Source organism: Delphinus delphis, chromosome 19 (assembly GCF_949987515.2).
Source record: "Delphinus delphis chromosome 19, mDelDel1.2, whole genome shotgun sequence".
NCBI classification, from domain to species: Eukaryota; Metazoa; Chordata; class Mammalia; order Artiodactyla; family Delphinidae; genus Delphinus; species Delphinus delphis.
The window spans coordinates 5,437,718-5,454,780 of record NC_082701.1 but is presented as its reverse complement, the minus strand read 5'-3'; the positions used below and the strand labels follow the sequence as shown (position 1 = coordinate 5,454,780).

Sequence of the window (17,063 nt, the reverse complement as noted above, 5' to 3'; positions counted from 1 at the left end):
CCATTATGGGTAGGGCTCTGCTGTGAACCTCCTAGTGCATGGCTTTGAGTGAATATATAAGCATGTTGCTCTTGGGTGTGCACCCCGGGGTGCTTTTCACATCGCGTAAGGCAGCCTCACACCCGACCTGTGCATAGGCTTGACTTACTTGCTGGGATACTTAGCAGGTCAAGGTCCCCAGGGCATCCCTCAGGGACCTAGAGATCCCCTAGCTGTCCGTAGGCTTCTCTGCTTTCTGACAAGGAGAAGTGCACAGAGGTGGCCTGAGTCACCCGCAGACACCACCCTGCCTTGTGGCTTGACTTCCTGGGGCTGCTCCCCGCCCACGTTGGGGAGGGCGGCGGACTTGAAGGGAACCCATGGGTCATCTCATCTTTCCAGCCCGTGGCAGTAAGCCTCCCAGAACAGAAAGAAGGGGTGGGGGAAGATCCCTTGCGTGCTAAGCCAGCTCCACTGAGCAGGTAGGGCCGGGCAGCCCCTGCGGGGAGCACCCAGCCCCTGCCCACCTACACGCTCGTCAAACACCTCAGCAAGCTGGTCGAGTGGGAAGCCGGTGATGTCACCGCAGAGCCTGAACAATCAGGCCTTTCATGGCAGGATGATAACAATCAAAACAGTATGTAAGGGCCTGCCACGCAAGAACACACACGCTCATGGCTCATGGGAGGATCTGAAAGCCGAGGTGAAGCAGGTCTTGTCAGGAATACGCCAAGCTCCTTTCACACTCAGCCGGCCAGAGAACGTAGCCTGGAGAGCCAGGCTGCAGGTCGCAAGGACGCTCACTTGCCAATTTTCAGAGAAAACCAGGACTCTCTCTACCACCTCCCCAGGACGCCTCACCTCCAACCCCAGAACTAACCCCTACGCTGAGCATACGCTGTGCTTGGGGTTCCAGCAGGAATGTCCCACTGCACAACTCCAGGGGGTGCCACTCACCAAGAACACAGTGTGCTCCCCGAATTGTGCAACATTGAGTTTCTGAAGCTACTGCCTTTGGAACAAGGGAGCAGAGGCCTGGTGGTTCTCAGCTGTTGTTTTTACCTTGAATCCCAGGAGTCTGTCTTGCTTGAGCTAAGCTCCCTAGAAGACTCGACTCCACTGAGCTTAGAAATTCTCAAATAAGATGCACAAGATCAGATGTTTTTCTTGTTCAGTCTGAGCAGTTTCTGGTGTTCAGATATTTGCTGCAGAAGCAAATATCTCACCTAAACTCTCACTTACTCTCGGTCAGTTGTTCTTCACCAGGGGACATTTTGCAGTGTCTGGAGATGTTTTTGGTTGTCCCCGCTAGCAGGATGCTACTGGCATCTAGTGAGTAGAGGCTAGACATCCTACAATGCACAAGGCAGGCCCTCACAACAAAGAATGAACTGGTCCAAAATGTCAACAGTGGCAATGTCAAGAAGCCTGCTGTAGATGGGATGTTCTGACCCCATTAACCCTGGAGGTCACTTGTTAACATCTGCCCCCCTGGCCTTCTCTCCTGTCTACCAGAGTGGGCCAGAGCCTCAGCTCACTGGGCCAGCAGGCATGAGGCAGCACCTGGTTCTCTGCTGGGGCTTCGAGCCCAGGTAACCGTCTGTGTCCACGATGCTTTGATGGGTCCGTGTGAGGCCCAGAGGACCCGAGGCTTATAGAATAGCGGTTAAGAGGACCCTCTGTCACTTCCCAGCTGGGTAGCCCTGGAGACAAGTCGCTGAACCTTGTGCATCACTTTTCCCCATCTGTAAAATGGGGGTAATGATAGTAGGAAACACTTAGGAGGTGGTGGCGAGGGGTGAGGCGTGTTGCTACATGTAAAATGCTTCCAACAACGCCTGAAACTTAGTCACACTCCGTAAACGGCAGACATGATTATCACTCTTATTCCAGCCGGAGGACCTTAGTCTCCCTCTGACGGGCGCGGTAACAAAAGAGAAGAGAAGCTGGTTTCCGCCTCAGGTTGTTGCAGTGGGATCTGTGCTGCTCCCAGCACAGGCTTTGTGCTGTTGCCGACCCTCTCTGAAAGCTTTCCCTGAGCTCAAGGCCCGAGACATACATTCTTTTTTTTTTTTTTTTTTTTTTTTTCTGGCTGTGCAGCATCTTAGGTCCCCGACCAGGGATCGAACCCATGCGCCCTGCAGTGGAAGCGCAGGTTCTTAACTGCTGGGCCGCCAGGGAAGTCCCCTGGAGACATTCTTAAGTGAAAGGCTTGAGTGGAGACGGCTAAGGCATGGATTTCAAGGGAACCCCCTTCAAGGGTCTCATTCAGCACAGGGGTCGGTCTCCAAAGATGGGTGTGGACTCCTGGGTTGCAACCTCGTACTTGGCCTTGCAGAGACCCCTGGGGTGGAGCTGGGGCATTTAACACTTGTCCTGAAAAGCCGGCAGACTCAGCTGTGCACAGGAAAGATTCTTAGAAGATGATGCCAAGGAGAGATGGGCTTTGACTCCAAAGCATTTTCTGCTCTTGTTTGTGCGTTGGCTTTAAATCGGGGAAGGGGAGACAAGGGCAGGCCTGGACCGCCCTGCCCTAGCATCTCACACTGCTGCTTCCGTCGTCGCTTCTTCCTGTAGCAGAAGCATCTCCCCATCTCTCTCTAGCTATTGAAAGGCTCCCCACCCTTCAAAGTCCATCTTGAGTGCCACCTTCTCCAGGAAGGATTCCCGGATCACCTTCCTCCCTGTAGGCTCTGTACTTCTCCTATGGCCTTTGGCAAGCTCTGTGCTGTCCTGTAGTCATTTGTAGGCGGGTTTCTTCACCAGCTATTAGGTTGTAACCCCTTGAAGATGGGGGCCCTTCCCAACATCTTCGTGTGCCGCGTGAGCTCTCACACATGGCTGGGGCTCAGTGCTGGATTCTGGGGTCACTCCTGAGAAGAGGGTCCCCCCGGCCGCCAGCTGCTATTGCCAGCCTTGGTTCTGACCCGGAGGTCACAGAATCCGGAAGGGTGGGAAGCATGAGTTGGAGGAGAAATTCGCCTGAGGTCGGAAAGGCCACCAGGCTGCGGGGACCTAGGGGCCTGAGTGTCCGGCTCATTCAGGAGCCTCGGGCAGTTTTCACACAAGCTGCCATTTAAGGAGCGTCCACTCTGGGCTGTGAGCTCTGCCCGGCGGCGTTTCACAGAGACGATCCCCCATCCGCGTCCAGATCCATCCGCGTCCACTCTGGGCTGTGAGCTCTGCCCGGCGGCGTTTCACAGAGACCATCCCCCATCCACAGAAGAGCCCTGACAATGGGGCAGTTTATGCCCGATTTACAAAGTAAACGCAGACGGGCTGTGCCGGGTCTCAGCGGCGCACCTGGGGATGCAGGCAAGTGACACTGCCTGCAAAGACCGTGAACTTCTCTGTGCTTTTGTTTTCTACTAACAAAGAAGGTGTTGAACAAGGGAACTCGGAAGGCCCCGTAGCCTGGGTGACTTTTAACTCTGAGGTGGGGCAGGAGCTGGGAAGGCAGCCCCTGGAGGGAAAGGGGGTCAGGCCTCTTAGAAAAAGCAGAAGCACCTGCCCACTGGGACGGCCTTCCTTCCTGTCGCCCACCTCTTGGGAAGACGAGTATCTGAAGATGAGGGTGGGTAGCACCACCCCGCCCAAGCTGGCAGCCCGGAGGACCAGCATTGCACCTCAGAGGCCCTGGCCATCTGCCCCCACGGGCCGGGAGAGCAAGGAATACGAGAGGCAGTGGAGGGGCACCCTGGGGCTCTGGCTTGCGCCCTTGCATCCAGACTGGGGCGTGAACACCCACCGCCCCGCCTGCGCCTCCTTGGCACCCCCCATGGGCCCAGCCCACTCTGTCTGCAGAGAGGCAGTACCTGGGGGGGAGCCCCGTGCATTCCCTGCCCCCTCCAGGTCCCCCCAGCCCCGGGGTTTCCAGCTGCCTTCTAGCCCCAAGCAGGCTGACCAGTCCCCTTGTGTCCCTACCCCAGACGGAGAGCAGAGTGCCTGCTGCTTGTCACTGCAGGGAGGCCAACCTCTCCTGCCCCCGCCATGCCCGGCCAGCTCGGGGCTGGGCTGGAGACAGAGGGCCACACTCATTGTGGACCGACCTGACGCTCTTGGGGCTGGTGAGGGCTGGAGGGAGATGTATCTGAGGGGTCCAGGAGCGGTTGGAACGGGCGTTAGACCATCAGAAGCGTTGGATAGTGAAAAACGACAACAACAGCAAAACATCATCTGCTCAGCTTCCAAGATTGTGTGCACGTCCTCTGCGGCAAATTAAAATTCTCACCCAAGTTTGCCTCTGCCACCCAGCAGGCTTCTGGGTGCTTCCAAGGATGACCGACCTCATCCCAGTTGGCCCCGGACATCCCCCGTTTCAGCGCCGAACGTCCAGTGTCCCAGGAAACAGGGGCAGTTGGGCACCCCAGTTACCATCACAAAACTCAGACTGCAGTCAGGGAGTCCTGACTTCCACACATTTGCTTACGCTGTGGCCGGGGGAGCTCACCCCTCCTCCGGGTCAGAGGAGAGTGAGGTTTTGTCTTCTTCCTTCCTGCCATTCTCTCTTACATCTTGGCATGTTAAAAAAAAAAAAAACTCCTAGGAAATGAACTTTAAAAACAGCTGGACTGGGTCTGCCCCTCCTAGAAAATTCAGGTTCTTAAGGGAGAGGAAAAGAGAAGTGTGATCAGTCCAGGCCAAATCCAGCTCCTCTGCAGAGGTAACCCTTCTGGACAGACCCTGGGCTCACCTACCCAGAGCCCCTGCACGTGCAGCCCAGCCCCCAGGAGCCATCACCCGCCCCCACTGCCCCATGACCCCTGCCCTTAACCCTCCCTCCTCCTTCCCCTCTTTCCCCTCTACTTGCTCTCCCCACCCACCCACCGCCCCGGCCCCGTTCTCCCATAGACAAGCCTTTCCTGGCCTTTCCCGGCCCTTCTCACAGGATTCCCTCCCTTGTTGCTCCCTTAAGTCCCGGGGAGCAGGTCACCGTGGAGCTTGACTTGTCACCAAAGGGCAGGGACCCTGTCAGGGACAGCCTGTGGTTTCTTTCTTAAAGAACCCTTCGTCCCCACTTCCCTCTCCCTGCCACTGACTTGCTGAGGTCTGGACTGGTCACGGTGTCTTTGCTCCCCTGCCCAAAAGAACAAAACCCAGGAGGCAGGGGCCTCGCGTCTTCCGAAGGGCCAGGGTTTGGGCTTTTCCTGTTGCTTTTTTTTTTTTTTTTTAACAGTTTTATTGGAGTATAATTGCTTTACAATGGTGTGTTAGTTTCTGCTTTATAACAAAGTGAATCAGCTATACGAATACATATATCCCCATATCCCCTCCCTCTTGCGTCTCCCTCCCTCCCACCCTCCCTATCCCACCCCTCCAGGCGGTCACAGAGCACCGAGCTGATCTCCCTGTGCTATGCGGCTGCTTCCCACTAGCTATCTGCTGTACATTTGGTAGTGTGTATAGTGTATATACGTCCATGCCACTCTCTCACTTCGTCCCAGCTTCCCCTTCCCCCTCCCCGTGTCCTCGAGTCCATCCTCTACGTCTGCGTCTTTGTTCGTGTTGCTTCTGAATCCTGTTTGGAATCTTCCTAGCCCATCCTGGAAAAGAAGCCTCTTATTCGGGCTTTCCCTTCCCAAGTGTAAATGATGGACGGGGGAGCCCAGCAAGCCCCATGCCCTGGGGATGCCGGCAGGGGCAGGGTGTCCGTAGGCGTGGAGGCCACGGGGGGAGCACAGTGGGGCTGCAGGAGGGAGTGAGCGCGCCTGGAGCGTCCTGCACGCCCAGCGCCCGTGGAGGCTGCGCGCCCACCCCTGGCAGCCAGTCTAGGCCCCCCCGCTCCTGAGTCAGCTCTGAGCTCGGGCTTCTGAGGGACCAGCCCTGCCACCCTGAGCCCGGCCTCACTGCTGCTGCTTCGCACCTGGACACTCGGGCTGTTACCCCCTATCACTTTTGTTGGTATGTCCTGTGTCCCCAGTCACCCTCCACTTTGATGCTCCTGCGGTTTCCCAGGATCCCCTCCAGCGCCCCGACCTAGTCTGCAGGCCACCTGACTCAGTCACAAGTGGCCGCTGGTGTCCTCGGCTCCCAGCAGGGGCCGGCCCTGGGATGCTCCTTTGGTGGGTGTCAGGTAGCAGGGCAGGGGCTCCTGAGTTGGAGGTGGGTGTGGCCACCGCCCTCATCCTCAACCCCTTTGATAACATCTTAGGCCAGTGGTCCTCAGCGCGGTCATCACGTTCCTAAAACCTGCAGACCCGCTGCCGGACACCACAGCTCATCAGAATACCCAGGGGGTTTCGTCCGAGTTCCTGAGCTGATGCAAGTGGAAGAGCAGAATAGAGGGTGTGGAGGGGACTGAACCCTTCCATGGGGTCACCCCCACAGACGCAGAGCACACGGAGGCCAAGGGAACGTGGTGCACCGGTGTGTGTGTGCAAAAGGGACATATACGAAGGCGGGAAGGGCAGAGAAGCTGCAGTCCAGCCCTTGCTGTGGGCTGGAGGAGCCCAGGTGCACTCAGGAGAGATTCCACGGTCGCCCAGCGAGGCGACGCCCTGCTGAGAAAGGCTGGCTGGCAGGATCCCGAGGGTGTGGTACCTGGCTGGGCTGGCAGCCCCGTGCCAGCGCGGGGGCAGGGCCCAGGGGACGTGGCTCACCAGGCGGAGAAGAATGGGGTTTCTGTGTTGCTTATCAGGATGGCGGCTCCCGGGCGGGATGCAAGGAGGTTCCAGAGCCCGCCCAGCGGATGGCTGCCATCAGTCCCAAGTCATGCCAAGGACTTTGAACGGGGGACCCCACCTCCAACTCACTGGCGACACGGGGCGGCAGCTCCCTCCCCGGTTAGGTCTGGGGTGAGTCGCGTGCCTGCCTGTGGACACAGGGGACAGGCGATGGCTTTGGACAGTGAGTCAGCTGCACAGTGCTGTCAGACGAGGGACGGAAGACCTGGACAGACACCTTGACCTTCCTCGTTGAAAGAAACCTTGGACCTTTGCAAAAGGTCAAGGAGCTGGTTGTATCCACTCAACCATTTGGGGGGGCAGTGAAGAGATAGTGAAAAGGTTTGGAGGAGAAAGACGCCGCTGTGAGGGTCGGTCCAAGAAGGTAGGGCAGGGACTAGTGAAACATTGGCAAGGATTCGCCCTTAAGGTTCACTCCATCACCAGAAATATATTTCAAAGGCTTCCCACTCCTGGAATAGGAGCTCAGGGTCAGCTTCGGCTATGAAAGTGACAGCAGAAGCCTCTAGAAGAGGCTGTATTCCTGCCCAGGGCTGGTGGGCGCACGCTTGTCAGGGTCCTGTAACTTGAGTAAGGCTGGACAAAGTGACCCAAAGCTGGGTTTGGATTCCTAGACCCGGGACCCAGCAGGTGAGAAGAGGCGAGACTCTTGACTCTGATCCCCAAACCAGCCCCCAGCCCCACCCACCGAGGCCGGCTCTCATCCTCCCCCACCCCCCCGACAACAGAGGTGTTTGTTCTCGGGCCTTCTGAGGCAAGAAAGGACACTCTTGACCCTTTTACCCTGCCCTTTAGACTGGCTGGGGAGTGATGGTTAGGGACTCAGAAAGGGAGGAAGCCTAGCTGGCCAGCAGGCCTCACCGCCTTGCACACCTGCCTATTTAAAAAGCAAAGGAGCAGAACAGGAGCTTTTGCCTAAAAATCACAAGCCAGATTTCTCTCTGGACCCTGTCTAACTTCTCCTACCCTCGTTGTCTCCTGTGAAATCGGGGCAGATCTGGGCTGCCGTGGAGAAGGTGCGGGCCAAGGTTCACTCCCAGCCCTCACCTGGCAGAGGTACTTCTGCCTTGGACAAAATCTCAAGGGTCACCCAGGGGCGACCCTCGAGGCTCGTCATCCACTGAGGACGTCCATACTCAGAAAGGCAGCAGGACAGTCAAGTCCAAGCTCATCAGAGTGCCTCGTAAGCCCTCCCAGCAGCTCATGTCCCTTCTGTGCCAAGGGGAGGATCCAGCTCTGGGCACTTCCTGGGTCTCAGCGGGGATGGACCCCAGAGGTGACCAGGGAAGGATGCCCGCCCAGGGCAATCATGAGTCCGGGGCTCCTGGGAGTTTCTGTGCCCCGTGAGCCGACTGGCCAGCAGCGCGCAGGAGCCCGGTATCAGAAAGCCCTTCACGTTCACAGCGGCTCTCCAGGGAGGTGCACTTGGCCTGTCCAACCTTACAAGGGGTGTAAATGTCTCACAGGAGTGTCAACAAGAACAAATGAACGAGTGCTGGTGGGGATGTAAGCACAGGTGGGCCAAAGTCAGATCTATCTGACGCAGGACTTTGCAATGGCATGAGTCTTGACTCGGGGCGGCAGGTACTCAGCCTGTCTCGGAAAGGGGACCTGTGAGTTCTTGGAAAGACCTCCCAGCTGGAAAGGGTTCAGCCCCACCCTGGCCCAGTTCTGCTTCCTGAAGCTGAGTCAGTTCTCTTGTTGACCCTGACTGTCCTACAGTCCCATTCTCTGTCACCCCTCCTGTCATCAGCTCACACTGGAACCTTAGTGAAAACGCTCACCTCCACCTCACAATAGACTCTGATTAGGTTCTCAGGACACGCCAGCTCCTGGGTGCCAAGGGCATTAGAGGGCCCGTCCCAGGGCATCACCCTGGCAACCCTGGGATGCCGGGGGTTGTATTGTTCTTTGAATTTCACGGCAGGGGGAATGGAAGGTAGCACGCCAACATATCGTGGGCCCAGGAGTCGAACACAAGAAGACGAACTGCAAAGCCCAAACTTTACTGTGTGCCAGGCGGCGAGGACCTCGGGGCAGTACAGGGGGCTCATGGCCCAGGGTTGTGGTTCCGTCTTGTCGGATCTTTCTGTACCCCTCAGGCATTAGGGCAGGAGTCTGCCAACTCTGCAGCCCGTGGGCCTAATCCAGCCCCCGACCTGCTTTTATAAATAAAGTTTTATTGGAACTCAGCCATGCACTTTTCTTTACATATTGGCTGCTCTCCCACTGCAGTGACAGAGTTGAATAGTTGCAACAGAGACCCGATGGCCCGCAAAGCCTAAAATATTTACTTACTGGCCCTGTTTGCTGTCCTCTGGCTCCTGGGATGAGGTCAGAGCATGTCTGAACCCCTTCCTCTCTAAGAAGTAGAAGGAGAGAGCTGCCTTAGGTAACGTAGGCAAGGATGCCAGTAACCTTGCGGGGGAAGGTCAGCGCCCACTGAGCGGCACCGACAGGGGCCCTTTGTGGACGTGCCAGGTGGGGTGTCTTCCTGTCTGCCCACTTCATCTTATGAAGAGTTTGGCCTGGCTTTGGGGGGCCACGCTCAATGACCCTGTCAGCCCTAAGCCACCAGAACAGTTCCTTTATCAAAAGACTAATAATAATTTTTCAGATGCTCATCGTCACTTTGATGCGCTGGTGGGTAGATGTTTAGGGGAAGCATCATGAAGTTGTCCAGAAGGGACAGGATGAGAGTTGATTAAAGGAAGCCCGTGCAAGATAAATGTAAGTCCAAGATTCTGGAAGGGTCAGGATCTTCCTAAGAGTCTCCTTGACCTGGCAGCTCCCAGGTGAAGGCTCCCTCCTCCCGAGATGTCTGGAGCTATGAGTCCCGTATGAAGGATGCATGCGTGAGTCGGGGGAATAAAAGAAAACACAGGCTGAGTTTCAGGCCCTCAAACAAAAAGGAGGTGAAATATTAAACACTGGGGATTATCGTAGGTATTCTCTGCTGGAGGTAGAACAGGAGCCCGTGGCCTAATGGAAGTGTGTCCCTGTCCCAGGATCGTGGGGTAGGTGAGTGGGCAAGGAGGCCAGGGTGGGGCCGGCTGCTGGTCGACAGCACTCCCTGGCCGCTGTCCAGAGCTGATGGGCGGATTCCTGTTGGCAGCAAGGTAGACGGACGTGAGCACATTGACCGGAAAGCCAAGTGACAGTGGAGTTTCCCTTTTCTATCTAATCCATCCACAACTCCCTCAGGCCACATTCCAGCGTTGCTTGCCAAGTGGCAGCCACATGTCATGCCCTTGAGATCCTTAGTGACCAGGTGAGTCCTCGTGGACCTGTCCAGCCAAGGTAGAATCTCGTCTTGGGAGATACCCTAAAACTGCCTTCCTGTTGCCTTCAGACTGACCCTGTTTCCTTCCCATCTTCCCTTTCCTTCCTCTACCAATGGACATGCAGTTCAGTCATGGTAGTTTGCTGCGTGGGGAATGAGGGTTCTTAATTTATGTGCGCGCCTGGGGACCTCCCTGGGGGGTCATGTGTCGCTTTTGTCCCCGTCTCTTTCTGTTTCTCCTTCCCTTGTACTCCAATACCTGGTTTGTGTGCAAGGCAGGCTCTCGAGGCTTGGCTCCGACCAAGTGACCAATTCACAGAGCCCAGCCCCTAAGTGTCCTGCAGAGGCAGGAGGGCAGAGGGTCACCGTGAGCTCCCCAGGGGCCCCAGGAAGTCCAGTGCCAGTGCCAGACCAGCATGCAGACAGCCCGTGGGCAAGCCCAGCCCAGACCCAGATCTGCGTCCCCATCAGAGTCTGCATCCGTACTTCCTTGTCCCGTTTCTGAAGTTGCTTCTGGACAAAATGTGATCTCTCCATCTCTATGCCATAACGGAATGGAACCCCCAAAGTGCTGAACACCTCATATGTGCTAGGGACTTCATAGGCATGAAATCAGGTCCCTGGGTGACAGCAGTCCTTCATGGTTGAAGTTAGTATCCCCACGTGACCCCCTGCACGTTACATACAAAGATCTGAGGTGTAGAAGTTGGATGATGTGTGCAGAGTCGTGCAGCTAAGTGGCAGAACTTGGGTTATCCTAACACGCAGGCTGTGTGCTCCCCGCTGTGCTGTAAGGTCCATAAACATGGAGCATCTCCAGGGACCAAGGACAGCGTGAAGCGGGGAGGATCCGTGTCCCCTTCCTCCTCGTGTTCACCTGCACACGTGCCCCGAGCTTTCCCCTTCCCTCACCTGTCACAGGGATCCACTGGGGCCTCTGATACCATAGGAGGGCCTTGGGCAGAGGCCAGGGCCCCCGTCCGTGTGGGCGCTCCGTTCTGGACATCCGCCCTCACGTGCCTTCTTGGTCTTTCAGGAATTTAGCCATTGGAATTGGGATCCAGAATTTCCCGGAGGGCCTTGCTGTCAGCCTCCCGCTGCGAGGGGCTGGATTCTCCACCTGGAAAGCCTTCTGGTAAGTGCTCCAGACGCCCACTGTCAGAGGCCAGGGTCGGGTCCGATGTGGAGCTCAGAGCAGTCCTCCTGCGGGCAAGAGCAACCTCTTCTGGCCTGGAAGTGAATCTGAAGCTTCTGGAAACACCAACAACCTGGTTGAATGCTGCACCCCCAGAGCTGGGAGAAGCCTCCAGAAACTCATCTCTTGACCTTCAGCCCGTGTTTCCTATTTCCAGAACCCCTCCAGGGATAGACACGCCCCCTCTGGGTGGGGTTTTCTCTCTCTCTCTCTCTCTCTCTCTCCCTCTCTCTCTCTCTCTCTCTCTCTCTCTCTCTCTCTCTCTGTCTCTCTCGGGTGGGGAGAAGCAAGGCAGACCTTGTGTCCACTCTCCATGTCCCGTATGCCCTAAGGAGGCTCGCTCACCGCAGCCTGTCCTCAAGAGTCATCACATTAGCTCCCGCCGTGGCCCTGGTCACAGCGAAGACCAGGATTATATGAACAGCGTCTGGGCAGGTGAAGCTGTGGTGCTCACGCCTCGCGTTTTCACAGCCCCAAAGGGCTTTCAAGTCCGTTCCCTAATTTTACCTTTTCAGTGACCTGTAAGGTAAGGCCCCAGGTCTCAGAGGAGGGGATCATGGCCCCGAGTGTCAGCCAGCCGGCTCATCAGGCGGTGACGCCAAGGCTGCTGCAGGCTCTTCTGCCCCTCGACTCAGGACTCTGAGCCTCAGAGCACCTCTTTATTGGAGGGGCCACTGCTCTAGGATGTACGCCGAGAGCACTCAAGAGCTGCTCATAACAACAGTTAAAAAACGCCTTCCAGGGCTTCCCTGGTGGCACAGTGGTTGAGAGTCCGCCTGCCGATGCAGGGGACGCGGGTTCCTGCCCCGGTCCGGGAAGATCCCACATGCCGCGGAGCGGCTGGGCCCGTGAGCCATGGCCGCTGAGCCTGCGGGTCCGGAGCCTGTGCTCCGCAACGGAAGAGGCCACAACAGTGAGAGGCCCGCGTACCGCAAAAAAAAAAAAAAAAAAAGCCTTCCATTTTATAGGGCCTTGTGACTTACAAGTTCTTGCATATACTTAAATCATTTTAGTTCCATCCTGTGTCATCTCTTTCTCCGTTGCTGGAGACTACGGAATAGAGGTTTCGGGGGAAGGGCAGAGAAACATGGCCCTAGAAATTTTTTTCAAATGTGAGTTCTGTGAGCCCGGAAGCCGTGACTGCCATCTCATACAGGAGAGACTCCAGGGGCAAGGAGGGGAGGGGAGGGGGGTATCTGTGGTCAGTGTCCAGACCCTGAGATTAAAGTGTTTGTTTAACTGGACACACTCACGAGCTGCAGAGTCTGCAGGCCCGTGCATGTGAGCACGGAGCCGGGAAGCAGTGGCCCCTTGGAGGGTGCTGCAGTGCAAACAGTGTCTCCCCCGTGCCCACCATCTGCTCCTGGCCAGGAAGAAGCGGGGCGAGGTAGGAGTTCACAGTCCTATCCTGTCATCTGCAGAGGAATGGAGGGGAAGTTGTCTCTCACCCCCATTTTACAGATGAGGGGACTGAGGCTCGGAGCCAATAATATCTTGCCAAGTGCCCACGGCAAGGAACAGTGGGAAAGATGTCCCAGCGCATTGTCTATCGGTGTCCAGCCTGTCCAGGAGTCTCTTGGCGGTAGGGCTTAGCCGTGGGGTTCAGGTACTGGCTTACCTCCTGGCACTGAATTATCAGGGCTCATGTGGGCTGCTGTTTTAATCAGGGCTCATGTGATTTCATCCTATAGAAACCCACTCTCACTAGCTCAAATAAAGGGAGTTTTTGAAAGGAGAAATCTCACCTTAATCCAAGATGGAGGGTAGTGGGGCCAGGCCCTCACTATATACATGGCCAGGTAGGTCCACCTTGTTGGCAGAGGTAGGTGGGTACAGCTCCTTCAGAAGGGGTGCCGTTGTGGCCGGAACCCCCAAAGATACCAGGCACAGCGGTCCTTGGGAAGTGTCCGTACCACTCCAGTCAAGTGTCCTATCCTTCAGAAGACAATGTAGCCATCAACCGGTGAGTGGGTATATAACATGTGGTGTGTCCACACAGCGGGATATTATGCAGTCATCAAAGGAGTGAAGTACTGATAGTTCTTACAACGTGGACGCACCTAGAAAACAGGATGCTAAGTGAAATAAGCCAGTAAAAAGGATCCCCTATTGTATGACTCCGTTTATAGGAAATGTCCACAGTAGGCAAGTCCCTGGAGACAAAAAGCAGATTAGCGGTTGCCAGGGGCTGGTGGGAGGGAGGAATGGGGAGTGGCTGCTAGTGGCTGTGGGGCTTCTTTCTCGGGATAATGAAAATGTTCTGGAATTAGATGGTGGTGAAACGGTTGCACAACCTTGTGAATATACTAGAAACCACGGAACTGCACACATTAAATGGGTGTGCCATTTGGTATGTGAATTATATCGCAGTAATGTCATTATTTTAAAAGGACAATGTGGAAAACTTAAGACTCTAAAATAAACCTGGGAGGGGTGTCTCCTGGAACTCTGTAATAGGGAGTTGGGAAAGGAGACAGAGGTGGTGTAAAAACAAACAAAACCCAGCGAAGTGCTTTGGCACTGCCGTGCCGATGTGATGTGGAAGACAATGCATGGTTTTCTAGAGCTGAGTCAGCGGTCTGAGCATGCCTGTGTCTGCTTGACCCTCCCCGCGGCGGGACGTGTCTCTGTTCTCTCCTTAGGTACGGGCAGCTCAGCGGCATGGTGGAGCCCCTGGCCGGGGTCTTTGGTGCCTTTGCCGTGGTGCTGGCGGAGCCCATCCTGCCCTATGCTCTGGCCTTTGCTGCCGGCGCCATGGTCTATGTGATCATGGATGACATCATCCCCGAAGCCCACATCAGGTGGGAGAGCTTCCCCTCCCCCATCTGTCCTTGTCTCTGTCCCAGCCCGGCTGGCCCCCACCTCTAGATCTGCCCTGTCTTTACTTGCTACTCTGTTCTTTACTCCCACCCCTTCCAGCCCCTTCCCAAGATCATCCTCACCCGCCCTCCCACCAACTGTGTTCTTTGAAACTAAAAGAGGAATAACGGGCAGTTGGGTGGAGAGTCAGACCAGGTCATATTAGGCAGTGGCATACATGCCCTGCCCTCTACCCCCAATGAAACAGACTTTTATTTTCTTATATTCTCTCTCTCTCTCTAGATTTTTCTGGGGCTGGAATGAGGGAGAAGTGAACTCTTAAACGTTGACCACAGCTATTCATTCAGGTTCTCATTGTCTAGCTGCAGGCCAAGTGTTGGGGATGGAGGGTTCCTCTCTGTTTCATTTTGGTTTTTATAGAAGAATGATTTTGAGGCTAGTATTCAAGGTCAGATTACATAATATCTTCAGGAAATCGTTGCTGCTTTTTATTATTCAAGCATGGATTGCAGAGCCATGATAGGTGACCTTGAGTAAGTTACTTACTTCTCTATGCCTCAGTTTCCCCACAGTAAAATGAGGATAATAATAGTACTGATTTCATGTGTTTATCCTTTGGTATTACATGAGATAGTCAGTTTGCCTGGCATATATATAGTAAGCCCCAATAAATGATACTTATTATTTATTGAAGTATAGTTAATTTACAATGTTGTGTTAGTTTCACGGGTACAGGAAAGTGATTCAGTTACACATAGATAGATAGATATTCTTTTTCAGATTCCTTTCCATTATAGGTTATTACAAGATACCGAATATAGTTCGCTGTGCTATATAGTAGGTCCTTGTTTATTTTATAAATAGTAGTGTATCTGTTAATCCCAAGTCAATATTATTATTATTAATGGTAGTAGCGTCTTTCTCTTGGAATTGGACGTTGTGGAGGATGCTTTCAGCCTGGACGCTGTCCCGCAGTGCATCAAAGTCTTCCTTTTCTTCCTTTCCTTCCCTCCTAGTGGTAACGGGAAACTGGCGTCCTGGGCCTCCATCCTGGGTTTTGTGGTGATGATGTCGTTGGATGTTGGTCTGGGCTAGTTGCTGAAGTGCCTCGGACCCCAGGAAAGGCAGCACGAGGAAACGGCCGGGATTGGCTTCTTCAGGACCACAGCCTCTTTCTTCACATCAAAACGTTTTTCCTTTCTCTCCTTTTTGTCTCATTACGCTGATTGACTCTGATCATGACAATTTTTAGTTTTCTTTTAAGGGAGATGGTGGTTTTATTTGGAATTTCCGGTAGTCACAGAACTACAGATATTTGCTTGGCCACTACATGGACTCTTTCTTCGGTGGGAAAACCAAGGACCTACAGATCAGGGAAGTCTCTGCTTTTGCACCTTTGGTCTCCCTCACTGGACTCAGTGGCAACTCCTCAAGGTCACCTACAGAAGCAAGCTACCAAGAGAGAAGTCTCCCAAGCATCTTTGCCTAGTGACTCAGAGCAGAGTGGCCAGGACAGCTCTTGTCTGTCCTTCCCGATCTTTTACCGTTGATCCTCTGTCCATCAAGACTCAAACAGGAGCATCGTGGACAAAGCAACCTACTTCCCAAGGCCCAAGGAGGAACATACCTTCTTCTGCCTCCCCCGAGGGGGAGGCTGCATGGGGTGAGACACAGACAAAGGGAAGAAAAGCAGCTAGTCTTTCTCTTTTTTTAAGGCAAAGATTGACACTATTGAAATTAAGGGAATTAGGACAACTGTGAACACACAGTGAGCCCTTTGAAAAGAGGACAGGGTGGAGCTTTGATCAGAGACCTCTGCTCTCTCTGGATTCCAAGAGCAAACCGGTTTGCCTTGGTTTCCAAGTCCCCTAGACATGTGTTTTGATAAGCTTATAGGCTTCATTTTTCTAAGAGACTTGGGGACACCAGCAAACTGCTAGAACTCAACCCCTTCATTTACTTATGGAGGGAGCCACTTAAGCTCATTTAAGTGAGCGAAAGACATTTGGAATCTGCACTGGGTCCTTCTCTGTTGACTATTCGGTAACTTATAACCTGACCCAGAGCTCTTAAGCTGCTGTGTTGGATTTTGGCCAGAGAGCTCAGGATAAGAAAGGAAAAGGGGTAGGAAAAGAAGAGGTATTTTTACCATTTCCCTTTTAAAGTAAATTTGAGACAAGTCATCATTCTAAAATGACCCTAAAGAATGACTTGAACGAGACTACTCCCTTATCCACACAGCTTCTCCATCAGGGGTGACATAACTTGTCTGCTTCCAGCATAGCTAAGGCCTGCTGTCCTCACTGGTCGTAGGAGCCTTCGGGACCTTGAGTGGGCGCTGCTGACAAGGCAGGCAGCCCAGGAGGCAGGTATTCAGACGCCGTGTGATCAATGCCTGCCCTGCGTTTACATGTCCCAGTGCTGCCAAGGGTGAATACTCTGTTCTGGGAACGCCCTATAACCCTGCGCTAGATCTATGTTCGTTCCTCCGGAGCACTGGTGGTCACAATTGAAGACACATTCAGAGGTTTGATTGGTGGAGAATCGTTGGTTTGGTGGTTGGCATATGGGTATTTCTATGTCTTTGTATGTCGTTCTACATAATGCAGACTTCTTTCTGATGGACAAGACCTCATAACTGTGATTAATTCCAATAAAGGGGATATTGTTGTGGATGACTGTGCTACGTCCAGTCCTTTTCAAAAGCTGCTTCTTTCCAGGGTTGATCATATAAGAGCTAACTAAAGTTAGTCCTAGTATCTACCCTACCCAACACCAGGAGAAGCAAAGGAAGGAGTTCACACGAGAAGGGCTAGCTAGATTTATGGTTGCAGACAACAGCATCCAACTCCAGCTTACTTAGGCAAAGAATTTAATGGAAGGTTATCAGGGAGCTCACAGGATCTATAGAGAATCGGGCTTGAAAATGGGTTGGATCCAAGAAAACTAGAGGTCTGGGACTATGGCCCAATCGCATCTCAAAAACAGCTTGATTTGGAACGCCATGGTCCCTCGAAACTGGACCATTACTCAAACTGCTACCATCACCACCATGGGAAGGAGCTCTAAAGTGACCCTGATTCTCTGTGTCCTGGCTTCACGT

At 54.1% G+C, this 17,063-nt stretch overlaps 1 protein-coding gene across 2 annotated transcripts in view; it reads left to right on the top strand.

Annotated features, from left to right (window-relative positions):
• Positions 1–16,629, top strand: part of SLC39A11 (solute carrier family 39 member 11) — a 335,209-nt gene extending 318,580 nt beyond the window's left edge. For both annotated transcript variants that reach the window (XM_059997205.1, XM_059997204.1), the window contains exons 8-10: positions 10,982–11,080; positions 13,783–13,941; positions 14,977–16,629. In XM_059997205.1, the coding sequence (XP_059853188.1) occupies positions 10,982–11,080; positions 13,783–13,941; positions 14,977–15,055 (337 nt within the window). In that variant the 3' untranslated portion in view covers positions 15,056–16,629. The remainder of the gene's footprint in view (positions 1–10,981; positions 11,081–13,782; positions 13,942–14,976) is intronic.
• Positions 16,630–17,063: the final 434 nt, after the last annotated feature.